Consider the following 18,148-nt stretch of genomic DNA (forward strand, 5'->3'; position numbering starts at 1 on the left):
ACAGCGTCACTTAGGTGCAGTAATCGATACGAAATTACAACTCAAAAACCACATAGGCCTACAAACATATACAACCAAGGCTATGATATTCTATGCATTCTCTACCGCTTCACAGGAATTTCTGATCCCACTGCTCTTTGCCAATTCTTCTTCACGATCAATGAACTTCTCTGGAACTATTATTCACCGATTTGGACAACAACCTCCCTTCTCCAATATTAACCATTTAGACAGAGCCGTGTCCTTGATTTGCTGCAATCCGCAGACTTAGTCAGAGGTAAATCTGAGCAAACCAGTCTCTTCAGACATGTCTCTGTGTGTATGGCCGATAAGTCTGCCGTAAAAATGTCTGCAGGCAAACTCTGACATTCTGGCGCTGCCTGAATTCAGCCGGAGAGTTTGCGACGAAAGCGCTATCTCAGAAAATGTTAACGTGGTAACCTACAAATATGAAAAGGCATTTTTTTTTTTTTTGCGCGTCGTCTTCGTGCAGAGTGCTACATTATGCCCAAGTAACAACTCATCTGTCCGCCTCTATGGTGTAGTGGTTAGTGTGATTAGCTGCCACCACCGGAGGCCCGGGTTTGATTCCCGGCTCTGCCACGAAATTTGAAAAGTGGTACGAGGGCTGGAACGGGGTCCACTCAGCCTCTGGAGGTCAACTGAGTAGAGGTGGGTTCGACTCCCACCTCAGCCATCCTGGAAGTAGTTTTCCGTGGTTTCCCACTTCTCCTCCAGGCAAATGCCGGTGGTACCTAAATGAAGGCCGCGGCCGCTTCCTTCCCCCTTCCTTGTCTATCCCTTCCAATCTTCCCATCCCCCGGCAAGGCCCCTGTTCAGTATAGCAGGTGAGGCCGCCTCCCCAGTTGTATCCCCCGACCCATAGTCTAAAGCTCCAGGACACTGCCCTTGAGGCGGTAGAGGTGGGATCTCTCGCTGAGTCCGAGGGGAAAACCAACCCTGGAGGGTAAGCTGATTAAGAAGAAGAACGACTCATCTTCTGTACCGACTATCTAATTATTTTCAGTTTCAATCCGTATCCATTTTTCAACCATCCGAAGCGCATAATCGTAAACAGAAAACAGGTGAGCGCGTCATATTCAACTTCCTCGGTAAATAATCATTTAGTCTGAGCGTGTTAGAGCAACTGCATACTTTCGACTACCTCCCAGAGGCAAGTCTGTGCAGGTATTCCAGAAGTCTGTGCGTATATGGGGCCCTTAAGCAACAGGAACCCCAAGCTCAGAAATCACTCTACGCAGCAGGTATTAATGGCAATAAATATGTCACCCCTGCACATCAGGCAACACGCAGCTGACCAGAGTTTCCCTCGCGGAATCTTAAATGGGCATTACCGCTCGGAACATCTTGTCTCAGTCTTCGCGCTCCTTCCCGCTCCACCAGAGTTGAAGATCCACATTCCCCACACTCAGCACTCAATACGTCAACCATCTTTTCTAATCCACCTACCAACTCTCTTAAACACTATTAATAAAATACAAGAGTTTGATCTAACATCAAGTAAAAGTATATTCCAGAGGGGTGTGTATCAAATGCAAGAAACTGTATTTTTCACACTGGTGAGAATGTGCTGAAGATCTAACCACTATGCACTTAAGGATACTTATAAATAACATTTCTTTGGAAATAAGGCCTCTTCTTACAAGAAGAAAGAGGGTCATAATGTAGATGTTTGTCCTGTTTTAAATCATGTAATTGAAGAAGAACTGCAAAAATTAGGCATTAAGATTTCTCCAATTCTTCTTCTCATCCTTCTTCTTCTTCTTCTTCTATGGCTCTACAGTTCATTGTGAACCTTGGCCTCTTCAACAATCTTCCGCTATTTATCTCGATCCAACGCTAAAACTTTCCAATTCCTATAGCCCATTTCCCGAAGATCTTCAGTAACTCCATCCATCCATCCATCTGGTTCTCGGTTGACCTCGTCCTCTCTGTCCCCCTGGATTTCCATTTAATATCTTTTTAGGTACTTCCGTATCACTCATCCGTGCTACATGCCCGCCCACCTCAATCTGGCTGATTTCACTATAATTCTAATAGATTGGTCTTTATAAATGTTGTAAAATGCATTATTGTACCTCATCCTCCATGTTCCTCTTTCACAGACTGGGCCGATGATTCTTCGAAGTATCTTTCTATCGAAGGCATCCAGCATTCCAGAATCTTTTGCTGTTAATGGCCAAGTTTCCGAGGCATATGTAAGCACAAGTCTTATAAGTGTTTTATAGATGGTTAATTTAGTGGTACGGGTCAAGAGCCTTGAGGAGAGAAGCCTTGTTAGAGCAAAATAGGTTATGTTGGCTGCTATTAATCTCTGTTTAATTTCATGAGAGGTATCATTTGAGTAGGTGACTGTCGATCCCAGATATTTAAACTGCTCAACTCTCTCAAAGGTGTAATTGCCCACGGTTATTGAGGGTGGCATGTTCTCCTTACGTGCTTTCCCAGCAGCCATATATTTAGTTTTCTGCTGGTTGATGTTCAGTCCCATTTTCCTACTGGCCTGTTCAAGGGCGATGAATGTCCCTTCCATTGCCTTTCGAGTACTTGCCACTATATCTATATCATCGGCATAAGCAAGTATTTGCACTATTTCTCCAATTACAGCTTCTTTATCAATCCCTGGATTCTCATACAAACTCAGTTTTCGAAGATAAATATACATTCCATCAGAGTACTTTGATAAGCAACCTGAGACTTTACAAGTTAAACATGATGGAACAAATTATCGGATATTGTCTTCGAACTCACCTGCTTTTTTTTATGCAAAACCGATGGACATTTAACTAGACAATGTTTTAACACTGATCCAGTAACTAGTAATAAATCAGCTAACCACGATAATCTTCCAATAAGTTAGACTGATATCTCCGATTTTCCTGTAATTAGCAGTGAAACAAGAAAACCAAAACCCAGGCCTAAAAAAATTAACACAGTCTCCCCCCCCCCCCCCTCCACAAACGACAGCTGTTTCCCAAATACCTGCCTCGGAAATAGCCTTCCAACCACTGTTAAGCCAAACTCAAGTTCCACCCTCTCCATCTGAAATTTACAATGAACTCACTCCATCTCCGCCTTCAAACATTTCTCAGGCTCTCGCAGAAATGCAACCCCACGGATCTAAAAGGCCAATATCACTGGCCAGTAGTGAAACAACCAATATAAATGTCCTAGATAATGGATATTCTAACCTGACTACTGAATCTGGTAACCAGGAACAGGTTAAGAACCGTAGGTCCATTCGTTACGTTAAGAAATCAAAGCCCTGGCGAGTTGGCCGTGCGGTTAGGGGCGCGCGGCTGTGAGCTTGCATTAGGGAGATAGTGGGTTCGAATCCTACTGCCGACAGCCCTGAAGATGATTTTTAGTGTTTTCCCATTTTCACACCAGGCAAATGCTGGGGCTGTTCCTTACTTAAGGCAACGGCCGCTTCGTTCCAACTCCTAGGCCTTTCCTATCCCATGGTCGCCATAAGACCTATATGTGTCGGTGCGACGTAAAGCCACTAGCACAAAAAAAAGAAGGAACCTTACGTTTTTTCCAACAGATATAAAGATAAATTCACTGTCTCACATGCACAACCATTGCCGTTCCATCTCAGTGCATTTAAATACTGAACCTTAATGTTCCCCCTACACTACACACCGACCTATCTCTTTTACCTCATCCTTGGACAATTACTCTTCCTACAATCAACCTAGAACTTATCAACAACGCTAGAGATCAGACTAATAAACCGGTTTATCAACAACTATTCAATGAGATTAGCGGCGCCGGGCTGAGTGCCTCAGACGGTTGAACCGCTGGCCCTCTGACCCCAACTTCGCAGGTTCGATCCTGGCTCAGTCCGGTGGTATCTGAAGGTGCTCAAATACGTCAGCCTCGTGTTGGTACATTGACTGGCACGTAAAAGAACTCTTGTGGGACAAAATTCCGGCACCTCGGCCTCTCCAAAACTGTCAAAAAAGTAATTAGAGGGACGTATAATCAATAACATTTTTATAGATTTGCGGTAGACACCCAAAACACAGTTTAATTTGCACTGATGGACCAGAGTGCAACGAAAGAAAGGGTTGTGCCATTGTATACCCTGATCACAGCATGCTCTTTAGACTGCCTTGCTTCTACACTATCTTTTCTAACGAACTCTTTGTACTTAAACAGGCTATGTTACAGATTCTACAAACAAACTATTCCAATTCATTTATAATTTGTTCTAACTCCAAAAGTGCATTAACTGCAATTTAGAAACTCTTCATCGACCCACATTCTCACAAAGGAAATTTAGTTCCTGTTTCAGAAAATCAAGAACGTAGGAAAACATGCTATCATAATGTGGATACCTTCACACAGTGGAATCTAAGGTAATGAGTCTGCTGATTAGGCAGAGAAAGAAGCTACGAGGCATCCACTGAGTGATCCAATAATACCTTACCGCATAGCGACATAATAACATAATGTTAAAAAATGTTATGCCAACAATTGAAGATGGACTTCAAAAAGCAAACTTCACAAAATAGCATCCAGTTACATAACACAGAACCCAGTTAAAAACCTTTTCAGGCAAGATCAGATTTTAATATCACGACTGAGGATAGGGCATTCAAAGCTAACCCACAGTTATCTTCTAAAAAAAAAAAAAAAAGAGCAGTATCCCACCTGCAGTGTATGTAACTGTCCATTGGTAATCGAGCATATAATCACTGAATGTCAACCGTACAACCAACGGCGAAACTACCACAGTATTCCTAAAGAGCTACAAAAGGCACTGAACTCTTCTTCACTATGCCTCCAAATTATTAATTTTTTTAAATATTCTTGTTTATATTAACAAATATAAAGATTAATTTTCACAGGTTGTTCAATGTAAGTCTTTTGTTTATGCAATACTGTTTTGATATTTTCGCATTTAATTAGTAAGTCGCGATATGACCATCGAGTTAAAGCGACTAGGCCTATATACATGTTTTTAAATCTTAAGAATCAGTTTATGTGTAGTGCGCATGCCACCATCTTGACGCACGGCGACTTTTCTATGAACATGGACATCCTCATGGTTTTCGATCTGGACAGTTGTTATTAGTAGGCTGTGTACCTGATCTTGTTACTCATTTGTTTTGTTTGAAGTGGTCATTTAGTAATTTAATTTTACGATTACTCAAGTTGACTGAAATTTGTGATCTATCAGTGCCTGATGATTTACCGGCAGGTAATTCTTCTTTTAAATAGAATGAAGCAAATCGGTCCAGTAGAACGGCTTGACGGACTGGACAAAGAAGTTTTAGGAATATTTTTAATATACAGATTATTATTATTATTATTATTATTATTATTATTATTATTATTATTATTATTATTACCTCTCTTATCCGGCACCCCTTCGTCAACTCTAGTTCTCTTCCGACTCCGACGGTGTTTGATTTTCGAGGCCTATGTTGTCTTTCATTTTCACACCCTTCACGGCTCTTAACTTACTTGTGCCAGGCTCCTCACGTTTATCTATCCTATCCGACCTCCCTTGGTCAACTCTTGTTCTTTTCCGACCCCGACGCTATTAGGTTTGCGAGGGCTAGGGAGTCTTTCATTTTCACGCCCTTCGTGGCCCTTGTCTTCCTTTGGCCCATACCTTCATCTTTCGAAGTGTCGGATCCCTTCCATTTTTTCTCTCTGATTAGTGTTATATAGAGGTTGGCTGCCCAGTTGTACTTCCTCTTAAAACAATAATCACCACCACCACCACCATCACGGCTCTTACTTCTTTTGTCGATATCCTCACTCTTCAAAAGATGGGAAGTGTTCACGTTTTCCTCTAATTAATGCTAAGAGAGGATGGTTTGTTTAGTTTACTTCCTCTTAAAACAAATAATCACCACTACCAGTGACGTGCCTCCTTTAAAGATTTCCAAATTTTCAATGTTATTCATGTGTCATGACCAACCAAAATTTCTACAGTATTTTACGGTTGTCTTAGTGATAAGCAGACAATTAGTTCTCGCTCAATAATAATGGAATGGTGAATCTTCTCCCAAACTAACGTTCTACATTAATAACAATATTCATTGATACTAAATGTTAAGACATCAGCCTGCAAATTCACTCGGTCTAGAAAGCCAAGAATAACGGCAGAGAGAATTCGTCGTGCCACCCACGCGATACAGGTCTTTGGGCTGAGCAGCGGTCGCTTGGTAGACCAAGACCCTTCGGATCTGTTGCGCCATGGGACTTGGTTTGGTTTTATGTGAGCTGTTTACAATTGTTTTCGTCCAAACAATACGTCGGACTATGGAAGTATTTGTCACGTTTTCGATTACATACATTCGACAATATAAGTACCCTCCGTAAGTCTCCGTGGCTCAGGCGGCAGCGCACCGACCTCTCACCGCTGGGTTCCGTAGATCAAATCCCAGTTACTCCATGTGACATTTGTGCTGGACAAAGCGGAAGCGGGACAGGTTTTCCTACGGCTACTCTGGTTTTCTCTGTCATCTTTAATTCCAGCAACACTCTCCAATATCATTTCACTTCACCTGTCGGCCATTAATCATTGCCCCAGAGGAGTGCGACAGGCTTCGGCAGCCGGCACAGCTCCTATCCTCACCGCTAGGTTACATTCATTACATTTCTGACCCGGTGGAATGACTGGAAACAGGCTGTGGATTTTCATTTTCAAGTACTGAAAATGATAAGTGATCAAAAGTAACCATTCGCTCTGGTGATTTCAATCAGGTATATATGATATAACGATATGCTCAGTTCAGACACATTATTTTGTTCTACTATATCAGCCTTCCTAGCCTAAAAGTTACACTATTCTAGGAGAACGTGTTAAATAGGAGAATTAAGTTGGAAATCACATTGCTCATGGATATATTTTAATGTGAAATGTTATGATTCAAGTAGGTCAGCCTGCGTGAGAAAAATTGAGGAGCTAGTGTATCTAACGGTGAGACAGAGGCCCTGGGCTAGAAAGCCAAGAACAACGGCGAAGAAAATTTGGATCGCTAATCACGTGCCACCTCGTAATTTGCAGGCCATCGGTTTTGGCAGTGGTCACTTAGTAGGCCAATGTCCATTAGGGCTGTAGCGCCACGGGATTTTAATAGGTGATGTACAGAGATTTGGGTATTTTAAGTATATAGTTCATATCAAATGTGGCAAATAGGATGCAACATAAGGATAATATAAGACAGAAGGAAGATGATGCAATTTTATGAACTGCTAGAGTCATGTAAAGCAACTGGCATAGATAAGAGTTTGCGAAAATCGAAAATGTACGATTTACCAATCTGGCACACCCAAGCAGTACGGACGAACTGATGAAATCCTTTGATTGCTTTGTAAGATCTCGCTTTGCAGAAATAGTCACCTTCTCAAACATTTCATGTCACATTTGTAACATTGTGTTATCTTATCTCGGATGACGTAGTTGGCTGAATGCGGAGAAGGTAACTTGCCTTCCCAAGTCATAAGATGACGTAAATGTCCTCCTGTTTACTCGAGCTGCGGAACGTAAGTTACCTTCCTCTCATCTGAAAGAGCGAACGAACTTCAGGTTTATGAACTCACCACTGTAACCACATTTTGCTTCCCATTTGCAGAATCAGGACTGTCAGTAATATAGAAAAACTTCCTCAAAAACTTCAAAGTGTTTCAATCATTCAATATTTTAAACCGGCAGGAATTTAAACCAACCGGCCCTTACAATCACAAGTCGGGTAGTCTATTCATGCTGAAGTGTCGGTATTTAATTCTGTAAACGTAATATTTTCGTAAAACCGATGTATTCTATTTTTAATTTCGTGTGGCTATTCGTGTGCCGGAATTTAGTTCCGCAGGAGTTCTTTTACTTGCCAGTAAATCACTGACACGAGACTGTCGTATTTGAGCACCTTCAAATACCACTGGACTGAGCCAGGATCGAACCTGCCAAGTTGGGGTCAGAAGGCCAGCGCCTGAACCGTCTGAGCCACTCAGCCCAGCTGGCTATGTCTAGCCCAGTGCAGCCCTTGTAAGGCAGACCCTCCGATGAGGGTGGGCGGCATCTACCATGTCTAGGCAACTGCGTGTTATTGTGGTGGAGGATAGTGTTATGTGTGGTGTGATGAGTTGCAGAGATGCTGGGGACAACACAAACACCTAGCCCCCGAGCCAATGGAATTAAGCAATGAAGGTTAAAATCCCCGACCCGGCCAGGAATCGAACCCGGGACCCTCTGAACCGAAGGCCAGTACGCTGACCATTCAGCCGACGAGTCGGACGATGTATTCTATTCACCCAGGCTTCTAAGTGATCCAGAGATGTCACTCTGTATTTATTTAACTTCAATGAAGTACTAAGTATTTGGATGGGTGAAGAGACTTGCAAATTTTCTATGGAATGATTCTCAGTTGTTCATGGTACATCAAAGTGATTATTCTGTACACATGGCAGGAGGGAAACTGGTGACTTCTAATATCTAAGTGTCCAAGAATGTAATCGGTGAACCGTCTTATTCACGACGTTATTTTGGTGGTTGAACAAGAGATACCGTACGAAATGCAATCAGAGGTGGATCTGAAAATTATATAATTTACATATAGCATCTCTAATAAATAAACAGCAATCTGCGTACTTGTAAAAACTTAAACTGCCTCCTTGGAGGCAATTCACATCATAGCGGTGAATGAAGGTACCATATTTTTTCAGTCTTATTAGTCCTCAACTCTGAAAATGAGACTACTTCAGCCAAATTTACTCTTACTGAGGGCTAACGGATTTGAAGAGCAATCCAGAAAATATTACGATTGGTGGTAAGAAGCGAAGGAAAGTAACTTCCCTAACTATATTGAACCTCTTAACTCTTCATTGTAAATATGCATATTCTAAGCAAGACGTTTCCATAAATAAATGTAATATCTTTCTACTAAATCTAACGATATTTTTCGATTGCCTCGCGTTTTTAAATTCCCAAACATTTTTTTAGGTATGGTTACAATAATTCTTGTAGCATTTGTAGTACACTGTAAAAACTACAAAAACCGACAATATAAAATAACATAAATGACGCAAAAATAATTCAAGAGAACCTGTGAAGTCAATTAAATTACCTTAACATCAATCAGTTGTTAGCACACATTTTCTTACTGCAGGACAAAGATCTCGATCACGTGCTGATAACGATTACTTTCTGCTGCTGGAAAAATACTCCTGTTAGAAAATTCGTTTTGATCCAGTTTGCTGCTATTAATCGAGTGGTGAGGAGAGGTGGGGGGCGGGGTGCCTTCATGGGCCAAAAATTGCTTTTCTTCGAATTACATTTTCCTTTACAGAACCTAACCTGTTGGAATCAAATAAATATCTCCACTAATTCGAGAGATACAATTTCCATTTTTGTTACTTGCTATTTCCTATTCTTTATAGAACCTAACGTGTTGGAATCAAATAAATATCCCCACTACTTCGAAAGATATAATTTCCATTTTTGTTACCTGCTATTTCTCATTCTGTCATATGCTTGCTGTTCATTTTACATACTTTTATGTTTATACTAGGTTCTTATCATGATTAAAAATATATTAGAGATACTTGTATGAAACTTGTTGTGGTACTGAATTTCAGTTATATAAACAACGAGCTCTTGAATCATTTTAAGGTTTAAAATAGTTAGCATTTAAAACATTAGAAAATTGATGTGAAAGGAAACTCTACATTTAATTCGAAAAAATATCTTAGAGATTCTAGAGAATTTTGTAAATAAAAGTCTTTAAATAATTTTAGCAAAATAATCACATGACTATTCAACGAATTGAGGTATGTATAATGAACAACCTTTTAGCTGTTAAAATGAATAAGAATGGTTCATGGTGTGGGTTACTGTAGCCACGTCCTAGTTCGTAAACCATGGGCAACGGCTGAGTGGCCTAGTAAGTGGTCCTGAGAGTCGCGATACCAGTTGCTATGGAATGGGAGTGAACATCTCGGACATATTCTGAGTCATGGCCCTCTTTGTGCTCAGACGGCCAGAACTATACAATCCACCAGTGGTCCCTAACCCGTTAGAGGAGAGATCCTCATTTAGACAATGTCCAAGTAGGGTAGCATCATGCTTCATTAATTTACAGAGCTCAAAACATTTTAATCAAGCCTCGGACCTATGGGAGTAACGGAGTCCCACTCCCATTTGACAGGCGAGGGACTCCTTGGAAACAACTTGGCGAACGAAATGGAATTCGATAGAGAGCTATCAATATTAATGGAGCTTATGGAAGAAAGAAACAAAGAAAGAAAGAAAGAAAGAAAGAAAGAAAGAAAGAAAGAAAGAAAGAAAGAAAGTAGAACTGGCTGATTCAGAAAAGAGGATGCATCTGGATGTGCTAGGAGTAACTGATATTCGGGTAAGTGTACTTTGACGGGTGTTAGAAAGGAAAGGCCAGAGTATAGGGTAGAGCTGTTTATCAGGAATACTATTGCATGCAACTTAGTTTCTGTTAGGCACGTAAATGAGCGAATGATGTGGGTAGATTTGGCAGTTGGAGGAATTAGGACGAGAACTGTCTCAGTGTATTCACCATGTGAGGGTGCAGAAGAGCATGAAGTTGACAAGTTTTATGAAGCACTGACTGACATCATGGTCAGGGCCAACAGCAAGGATAGGATAGTGCTAATGGGCAATTTCCGTACGAGAGCTGGTAATAGAACTGAGGGATATGAAAGGGTGATTGGTAAATGCGGGGAAGATATGGAAGCTAATGGGAATGGGAAGCGTTTGCTGGACTTTCGTGCTAGTATGGGTTTAGCAGTTACGAATAAATTCTTCAAGCATAAGGCTATTCACCGCTACACATTGGGGGGCTAGGGGTACCAGATCCATAATAGACTATATCTTAACAGACTTCAAACCGATCTCGATAGCTGCAGTCGCTTAAGTGCGGCCAGTATCCAGTATTCGGGAGATAGTAGGTTCGAACCCCACTGTCGGCAGCCCTGAAAATGGTTTTCCGTGGTTTCCCATTTTCACACCAGGCAAATGCTGGGGCTGTACCTTAATTAAGGCCACGGCCGCTTCCTTCCCACTCCTAGCCCTTTCCTGTCCCATCGTCGCCGTAAGACCTATCTGTGTCGGTGCGACGTAAAACAACTAGCAAAAAAAAAACAGACTTCAAATTCTGGAAATCTGCTAGGAATGTACGAGTTTTCCGGGAATTTTTCGATTATACAGACCACTATCTGATCCGTAGTGAACGAAGTATCTCTAGGCCTAGGGTAGAGAGAAAGTGAAATCTGTCTGCAAACGAATAAGGGTAGAAAATCTACAGGACGAGAAAATTAGACAGAAGTACATGGATATGATTAGTGAGAAGTTTCGAACAGTAGACCGTAAGCAGGTACAGGATATAGAAAGACAATGGGTGGCATGCATGGATGCTGTAGTAAAAACAGCAAGGGAATGCCTAGGAAAAACTGTGTGTAAAGATGGGAAAAAGCGAGCATCTTGGTGGAATGACAAAGTGAGAGCATCTTGTAAACGTAAAAAGAAGGCTTATCAGAAATGGCTGCAAACAAGGGCCGAGGCGGACAGGGAATTGTACATAGATGAAAGAAACAGAGCGAAAGAAATAGTTGTTGAATCCAAAAAGAAGTCGTGGGAAGATTTTGGTAATAACCTGGAAAGGCTAGGTCAAGCAGCAGGGAAACCTTTCTGGGCAGTAATAAAGAATCGTAGCAAGGGAGGGAAAAAGGGAAAAAGGAAATGAACAGTGTTTTGAGTAATTCAGGTGAACTCATAAATGATCCAAGGGAATCATTGGAGAGATGGAGGGAATATTTTGAACATCTTAACGTAAAAGGAAATCCTCCTGGTGGTGTTGCGAACAGCCAAGTTCATGGGGAGGAAGAAAATGACAATGGTGAAATTACGTTTGAGGAAGTGGAAAGGATGGTAAATAAACTCCATTTTCGTAAATCAGCAGGAATAGATGAAATGAAATTAGACCTGAAATGGTGAAGTATATTGGGAATGCAGGGATGAAATGGCCTCATGGAGTAGTAAGATTAGCATGGAGTGTTGGTAAGGTACCTTCAGATTGGACAAAATCAGTATATGCACCTATCTATAAACAAGGGAACAGGAAAGATTGCAACAACTATCGATGTATCACATTGATTAGTATATCAGGCAGGGTGCGATCAGTGGTTGAGAAGCTGGATGAAAACCAGTGTGGTTTCAGCCCAAAGAGGGGCTGTCAGGATCAGATTTTCAGATGCGCCAGGTAATTGAAAAATGCTACGAGAGGAATAGATAGCTGTGTTTTGTTTCGTAGATCTAGAGAAAGCATATGACGGGGTACCGAGAGAAAAGATGTTCGCCACACTGGGGGTCTATGAAATAAAGAGTACATTATTAAAATCAATCAAAGGCATTTATGTTGACAATTGGGCCTTCTCTGAGAATTGATGGTAGAATGAGTTCTTGGTTCAGGGTACTTACAGGGGTTAGACAAAGCTGTAATCGTTCACCTTTTTTGCTTGTAGTTTACGGGGATCATCTGCTGAAAGGTTTAAAGTGGCAGGGAGGGATTCAGTTAGGTGGAAATGTAATAAGCAGTCTGGCCTATGCTGACGACGCTGCCTGGTTAGCACATGCACTCTGCGTCGGACTTGCCCAGTTCCTTATTAATGCCCAATTCCCCTTTTCGGCTATTTGTTGTTGCTTTTAGTGGTAATGATTTTTTTATATTTTATTTATGGGAGCCATGTTTTCTATGCTACAGACGATTTTCAGAATTCTTAGAGAAAGTTCACAAGGGATAGCTGCCCTAGAACAAGGGGTACCGTACGGTAACAGCATCAAACAGATAGTGTGATTTTCGCACTATTTATCTTAGGATAAAATTAACTTATTTCAATTTTAAGACATATAGCGCTTCAAACTTTCGGACTATATTCGTAGTCTATCTATGTGGTGATGTCACATCTACAAATACTGATTCGAATGAATAGTTTTTGTTTTATAAAATTGCGATGCTATTGTCGTGCATAGAATGCCATTTGCTTTGTTGGATGTAATCTAAGGGACCTACAAGCGTTTGAAATTACCCCTGTTTTCGCAGCGTTGCTAGAGTCAATGTGAAAGGCCACTGGGTACATGCTTTAAACCATGTCAACACGTGTTATACATGTACAGTTTTATTTGATTAGCACTTGTAGTTGCTGAGCTAAAAGAAAACTGAATTTTACTCATTTTAAGCTGGCAGAAGAAGAACCTCCCCCCGTTAAGTGAGGCCGAACATCGAGGTTAAAATGAAAAAGTATAGCATCTCTTAAATTGTAACATGAAATATTTCAAGGATCATTAATCACGATTTGTGGGCACTCTATTTCCTAACTGATGCAAGGCTTCCTTCCACATTGACTTTCCCATCAAGTAAATGTTTTGTCATTAGGCTACCTAATTCCACAAAGTACTTACAGATGCAATTAACTTAAGGAGTTTTTGAGTGGAGACGTGAATGGGGAGATTTTTCCGGTGGTGATGGCTTTGAGGGGTAAGAAAAGACGAAAGGATTAAATCGAAAAATAAGAGTTCCGACTCCTCGAAGAATATGACCACCAGGTAAAGAACGGGAAGGGCCATGGAAGACAAGAAAATAAAAGCATTCAGACCACAAGGATGGCCAGATAGAAATTATGGAAGTGATAAGTTTGGCACAAGCAATTTTAAGTAATTCTTAACTTAGGTAAGGCGCTGTAATAACGGAATGTTGTAAATTGACTCCAAGAGGAATGTTTACCTTTTTATAATTATGTGAATTGTTCCTGTTTACTACGAATGCTGTACGTAAATTGCCTCATTTTTACCTAAGAAGTCAAATCTTCAAATCGTGAATCTCACACGGTATAACTTATCTGCCGAAGATACGTATCGGTATAACAACCATCACCATTTAGACGCACCACCGACAAGTGTGAATCATTCCAAAGAAAACTTGATAGTCTTTTCAACGCCAGCCATTAATGACTCCAGCGACCCCAGAAATAATTGGAATAAGCTGAAAAAGTCCGGCTCCATTGCTGAATGATCAACGTAATGGCCTTCGGTTCAGAGTGCCCCAGGTTCGATTCCCGGCCGGGCCGCGTATTTAAACTCCATATGATTAATTCCTACGGCTCGGGAACTGAGTGTTTTTGTTTGTCCCAACGCATTCCTCTTCATATTCGCACAACACAACACACTACCAACCACCATAGAACTACTCAGTAGTGAATACATCCTTCTACACAGAGTCGGTGTCAGGAAGGACATCCAGTCGTAAAACTGAGACAAGTCCATATGTCCAACAGAGTTCACCCGCAACTCCACCAGTGTTGGAAATGAGGTAGAAGAAGAAAAAGAAAACAGAAATTTTTAAACAAATACAGAGCTACACCTACGTTCGCTTAGAAACCTGGGTAAAGAGAATAAATATGTTTTGACCACAGAGTTACTTTTGCGAAATAAAATACTTACACTTCATCAAGTACAGATTAGTCGACTTAAGTTTCTAAGGGCCATTTGCTTTAAAAATCTACCTATTTAGAAATGTCAGTCAGTTTTAAATGTTTAATGACGAAGTTTTCCTAACTTAAGTTGACCAATATTTTAACAACAGTTCTAAGCACACTTATTATTACTGACAGTTCTAAGTTTGCAAATGGGAAGGAAGATATGAGTTCAGTGGAGTGTATACAGTACACACGTGAAGCACGTTTGGTCTCTCAGGTAAAAAGAAAGCAATTTATGTACCGCAGCCAGGTAAACAAGAGGCAATTTACATACCGCAGCCACGTAAATAGGAGGCAAGTAACATACCGTACCTCATGTAAACATAAGGCAATTTACATACCGCAGCCACGTAAATAGGAGGCAATTTACATACCGTATCTCATGTAAACATAAGGCAATGTACATACCGCAGCCACATAAATAGGAGGCAATTTACATACCGTATTTCATGTAAACATAAGGCAATTTACATACCGCAGTCACGTAAATAGGAGGCAATTTACATACCGTATCTCATGTAAACATAAGGCAATTTACATACTGCAGCTCGTGTAAACTGAAGGCAGTTTACATACCGTACCTCATGTAAACATAAGGCAATTTACATACTGCAGCTCGTGTAAACTGAAGGCAGTTTACATACCGTACCTCATGTAAACATAAGGCAATTTACATACTGCAGCTCGTGTAAACTGAAGGCAGTTTACATACCGTACCTCATGTAAACATAAGGCAATTTACATACTGCAGCTCGTGTAAACTGAAGGCAGTTTACATACCGTAGCTCATTTAAACATAAGGCAATTTACATACTGCAGCTCGTGTAAACTGAAGGCAGTTTACATACCGTAGCTCATTTAAACATAAGGCAATTTACATACTGCAGCTCGTGTAAACTGAAGGCAGTTTACATACCGTACTTCATGTAAACATAAGGCAATTTACATACTGCAGCTCGTGTAAACTGAAGGCAGTTTACATACCGTACTTCTTGTAAACATAAGGCAATTTACATACTGCAGCTCGTGTAAACTGAAGGCAGTTTACATACCGTACCTCATGTAAACATAAGGCAATTTACATACTGCAGCTCGTGTAAACTGAAGGCAGTTTGCATACCGTACTTCATGTAAACATAAGGCAATTTACATACTGCAGCTCGTGTAAACTAAAGGCAGTTTATATACCGTACCTCATGTAAACATAAGACAATTTACATACTGCAGCTCGTGTAAACTGAAGGCAGTTTACATACCGTACCTCATGTAAACATAAGGCAATTTACATAATGTAGGTTGTGTAAACAGAAGAAATCTGCATACCGTAGCTCATGTAAACATGAGGCAATTTGCATACTGTAGCTCATGTAAGCAAGAGGCAACTTTTCCGTACATACCGCAGGTCATGTAAACATGAGGCAATTTACGTACTGTAGCTCATGTAAGCAAGAGGCAACTTACATACTGTAGCTCATGTAAACAGAAGGCAATTCACGTAGCGTAGCTCATGCAAACATCAGGATAATTACATACCGCAGCCACGTAAACAGAAGGCAATGTACGTTGCGTAAAAAAGCAAAAAAAAAGCAAGTCACCTCCGTACAGGCCATGAAGGCCCGTGGAGGAGTGGAAGGTAAAGGCTTCCACCATTGTTAACCTCGGCACGTGATGGGGTAGAGTGGTTAGCCCTACGCCCAGCCGCCTTTGCCCCCAGGAATTAACCTGGTACTCATTTTTGGTGTAGGCTGAGTGAACCTCAGGGCCATATGCACCTCCGGAAGTGGAAATCGCACTTCTTAAATTTTTTGACTTCCTGACGGGGATTCGGACCCACGTCCTTTCTGGTAAACCGAGCACGCCTTTACCGCCTCAGCCAGGCAGCCTCTAATGTACGTTGCGTAGCTCATACAAACAGGAGGTAATTTACATACCGTAGCTCATATAAACAGAAGGTAATTTACATACCGTAGCTCATGTAAACAGAACGAAATTTACATAGCGTAGGTCATGTAAACATAGGGCAATTTACGTACCGTAGCTCATGATATAGGTGTTGATTCCACAGGGAATATGAAATATTTGTCCTGAATGAGTAAATTTAAAATACCAATTTAATGGTCCGTTATTGGACATTATAAATTTTCCAGCTAACTCATTCTTGGTTGCCTGCGTTTCGCCCCTATGTGATAAGTTGGGCTCATCAGTTGGTACTTAGCACACCCACCAATACGCATTGGCACTGCTAGTGGCTTCAAGTAGCCTATGCAGTGGTTTCCACGGTATGCACTAGCCATGCGTATTGGTGGGTGTGCTAAGTACCAACTGATGAGCCCAACTTAGCACATAGGGGCGAAATGCAAGCAACCAAGAATGAGTTAGCTGGAAAATTTATAATGGCCAATAACGGACCATTAAATTGGTATTAAGGCGGTTTGCATACCGTACTTCATGTAAACATAAGGCAATTTACACACTGCAGCTCGTGTAAACTGAAGGCAATTTACATACTGTAGCTTGTGTAAACAGGAGGCAACTTACATACCGTTACTCCCATAAACAGGAGGCAATTTACGCCATTTTTGACTTGGTGAGGCAATTTACCTTCTCCGGTGATAACCACACATGAGTTGAGGCCAAGCGAGACGGAGGACTGTTAACATTTTAAGGTCTATAAATATTTTAAATAGCATGCCCTTGGCCCTGGTTTAAATATTCTCACACCCTCTTCAACCGTAGACCTTGAGATTAGAAAGGCAGACAAATTCATTTCAATTATAATTACCCAGATCTGGAGTTGTATTAAGAGACTGGTCATTGTCACCGATGTTTGATTCTCCATTGATTGTAGAGTTCTCCTTTGGAACATCGGGGCATCCCAAGAAAGTTCCTTCACACACCGAGAAGACCGGGTGTAAAACTGCTAATAAGAGCAGCAAAGCACAGCAGACGCCGCACCACATGACTAGTAAGACTTACGGCTCGACTACACTCCAGCTAACGTGTTTCATTTCTCAGATAAGATAAGAAGATCGGCGATTGCTACACCTAGGAAGAACTTCATCCTACGAGAAACTCAACTCACTCCCTCCAACTTTATTATCATTACTAGCCAGCAGTGGCTGCTGAGGGGGACTGACGGAGGGGCCCTCCTTTTTTCACAAATTTACGTTCTTACTAAACACACGCATATCCAGATACACATCATACAATGTTAAATATTTGATCATTATTCACCTACTTCACTGTCATCTTAATTTTTAAGAGAAAATGTGGAATGAAATGTTGGTGTCCATTCGAAGAGGGTAACGATCTAAACTCTTACCTCACCCAAGTATCATGAACTCTTTAAATGTACAGTACCTACTGTCACTAAAGTACCTTGAACTATTTAATTATACGTACTGTCACTGAAGTCTATCTGAAATACGTTAACAGCACTATATAAATTATCGAACTACCGTTGGATGGCCGCGCAATCGTTAAGTCCATTCAAATCATTGTACCGACTGATAGACCTACTACTGAGTCTACAGGACGATTGCAGTACAGTCTACTCGCCCTGACCATACAAATGAAGAATACGGAAGGGCATGTGCATTGTTTGACG

General features: G+C 41.1%; 1 protein-coding gene across 1 annotated transcript in view; it reads right to left on the reverse strand.

Annotated features, from left to right (window-relative positions):
* The window catches only part of LOC136877346 (uncharacterized), a 51,125-nt gene extending 33,606 nt beyond the window's left edge, over nucleotides 1-17,519 (reverse strand). The window contains exon 1 of the mRNA XM_067151314.2: nucleotides 17,324-17,519. Coding sequence (XP_067007415.2) covers nucleotides 17,324-17,501 — 178 coding nt within the window. The 5' untranslated portion in view covers nucleotides 17,502-17,519. The remainder of the gene's footprint in view (nucleotides 1-17,323) is intronic.
* Between the last annotated feature and the right edge of the window lie 629 nt (nucleotides 17,520-18,148).

This window comes from Anabrus simplex, chromosome 1 (genome assembly GCF_040414725.1).
Source record: "Anabrus simplex isolate iqAnaSimp1 chromosome 1, ASM4041472v1, whole genome shotgun sequence".
NCBI lineage: Eukaryota > Metazoa > Arthropoda > Insecta > Orthoptera > Tettigoniidae > Anabrus > Anabrus simplex.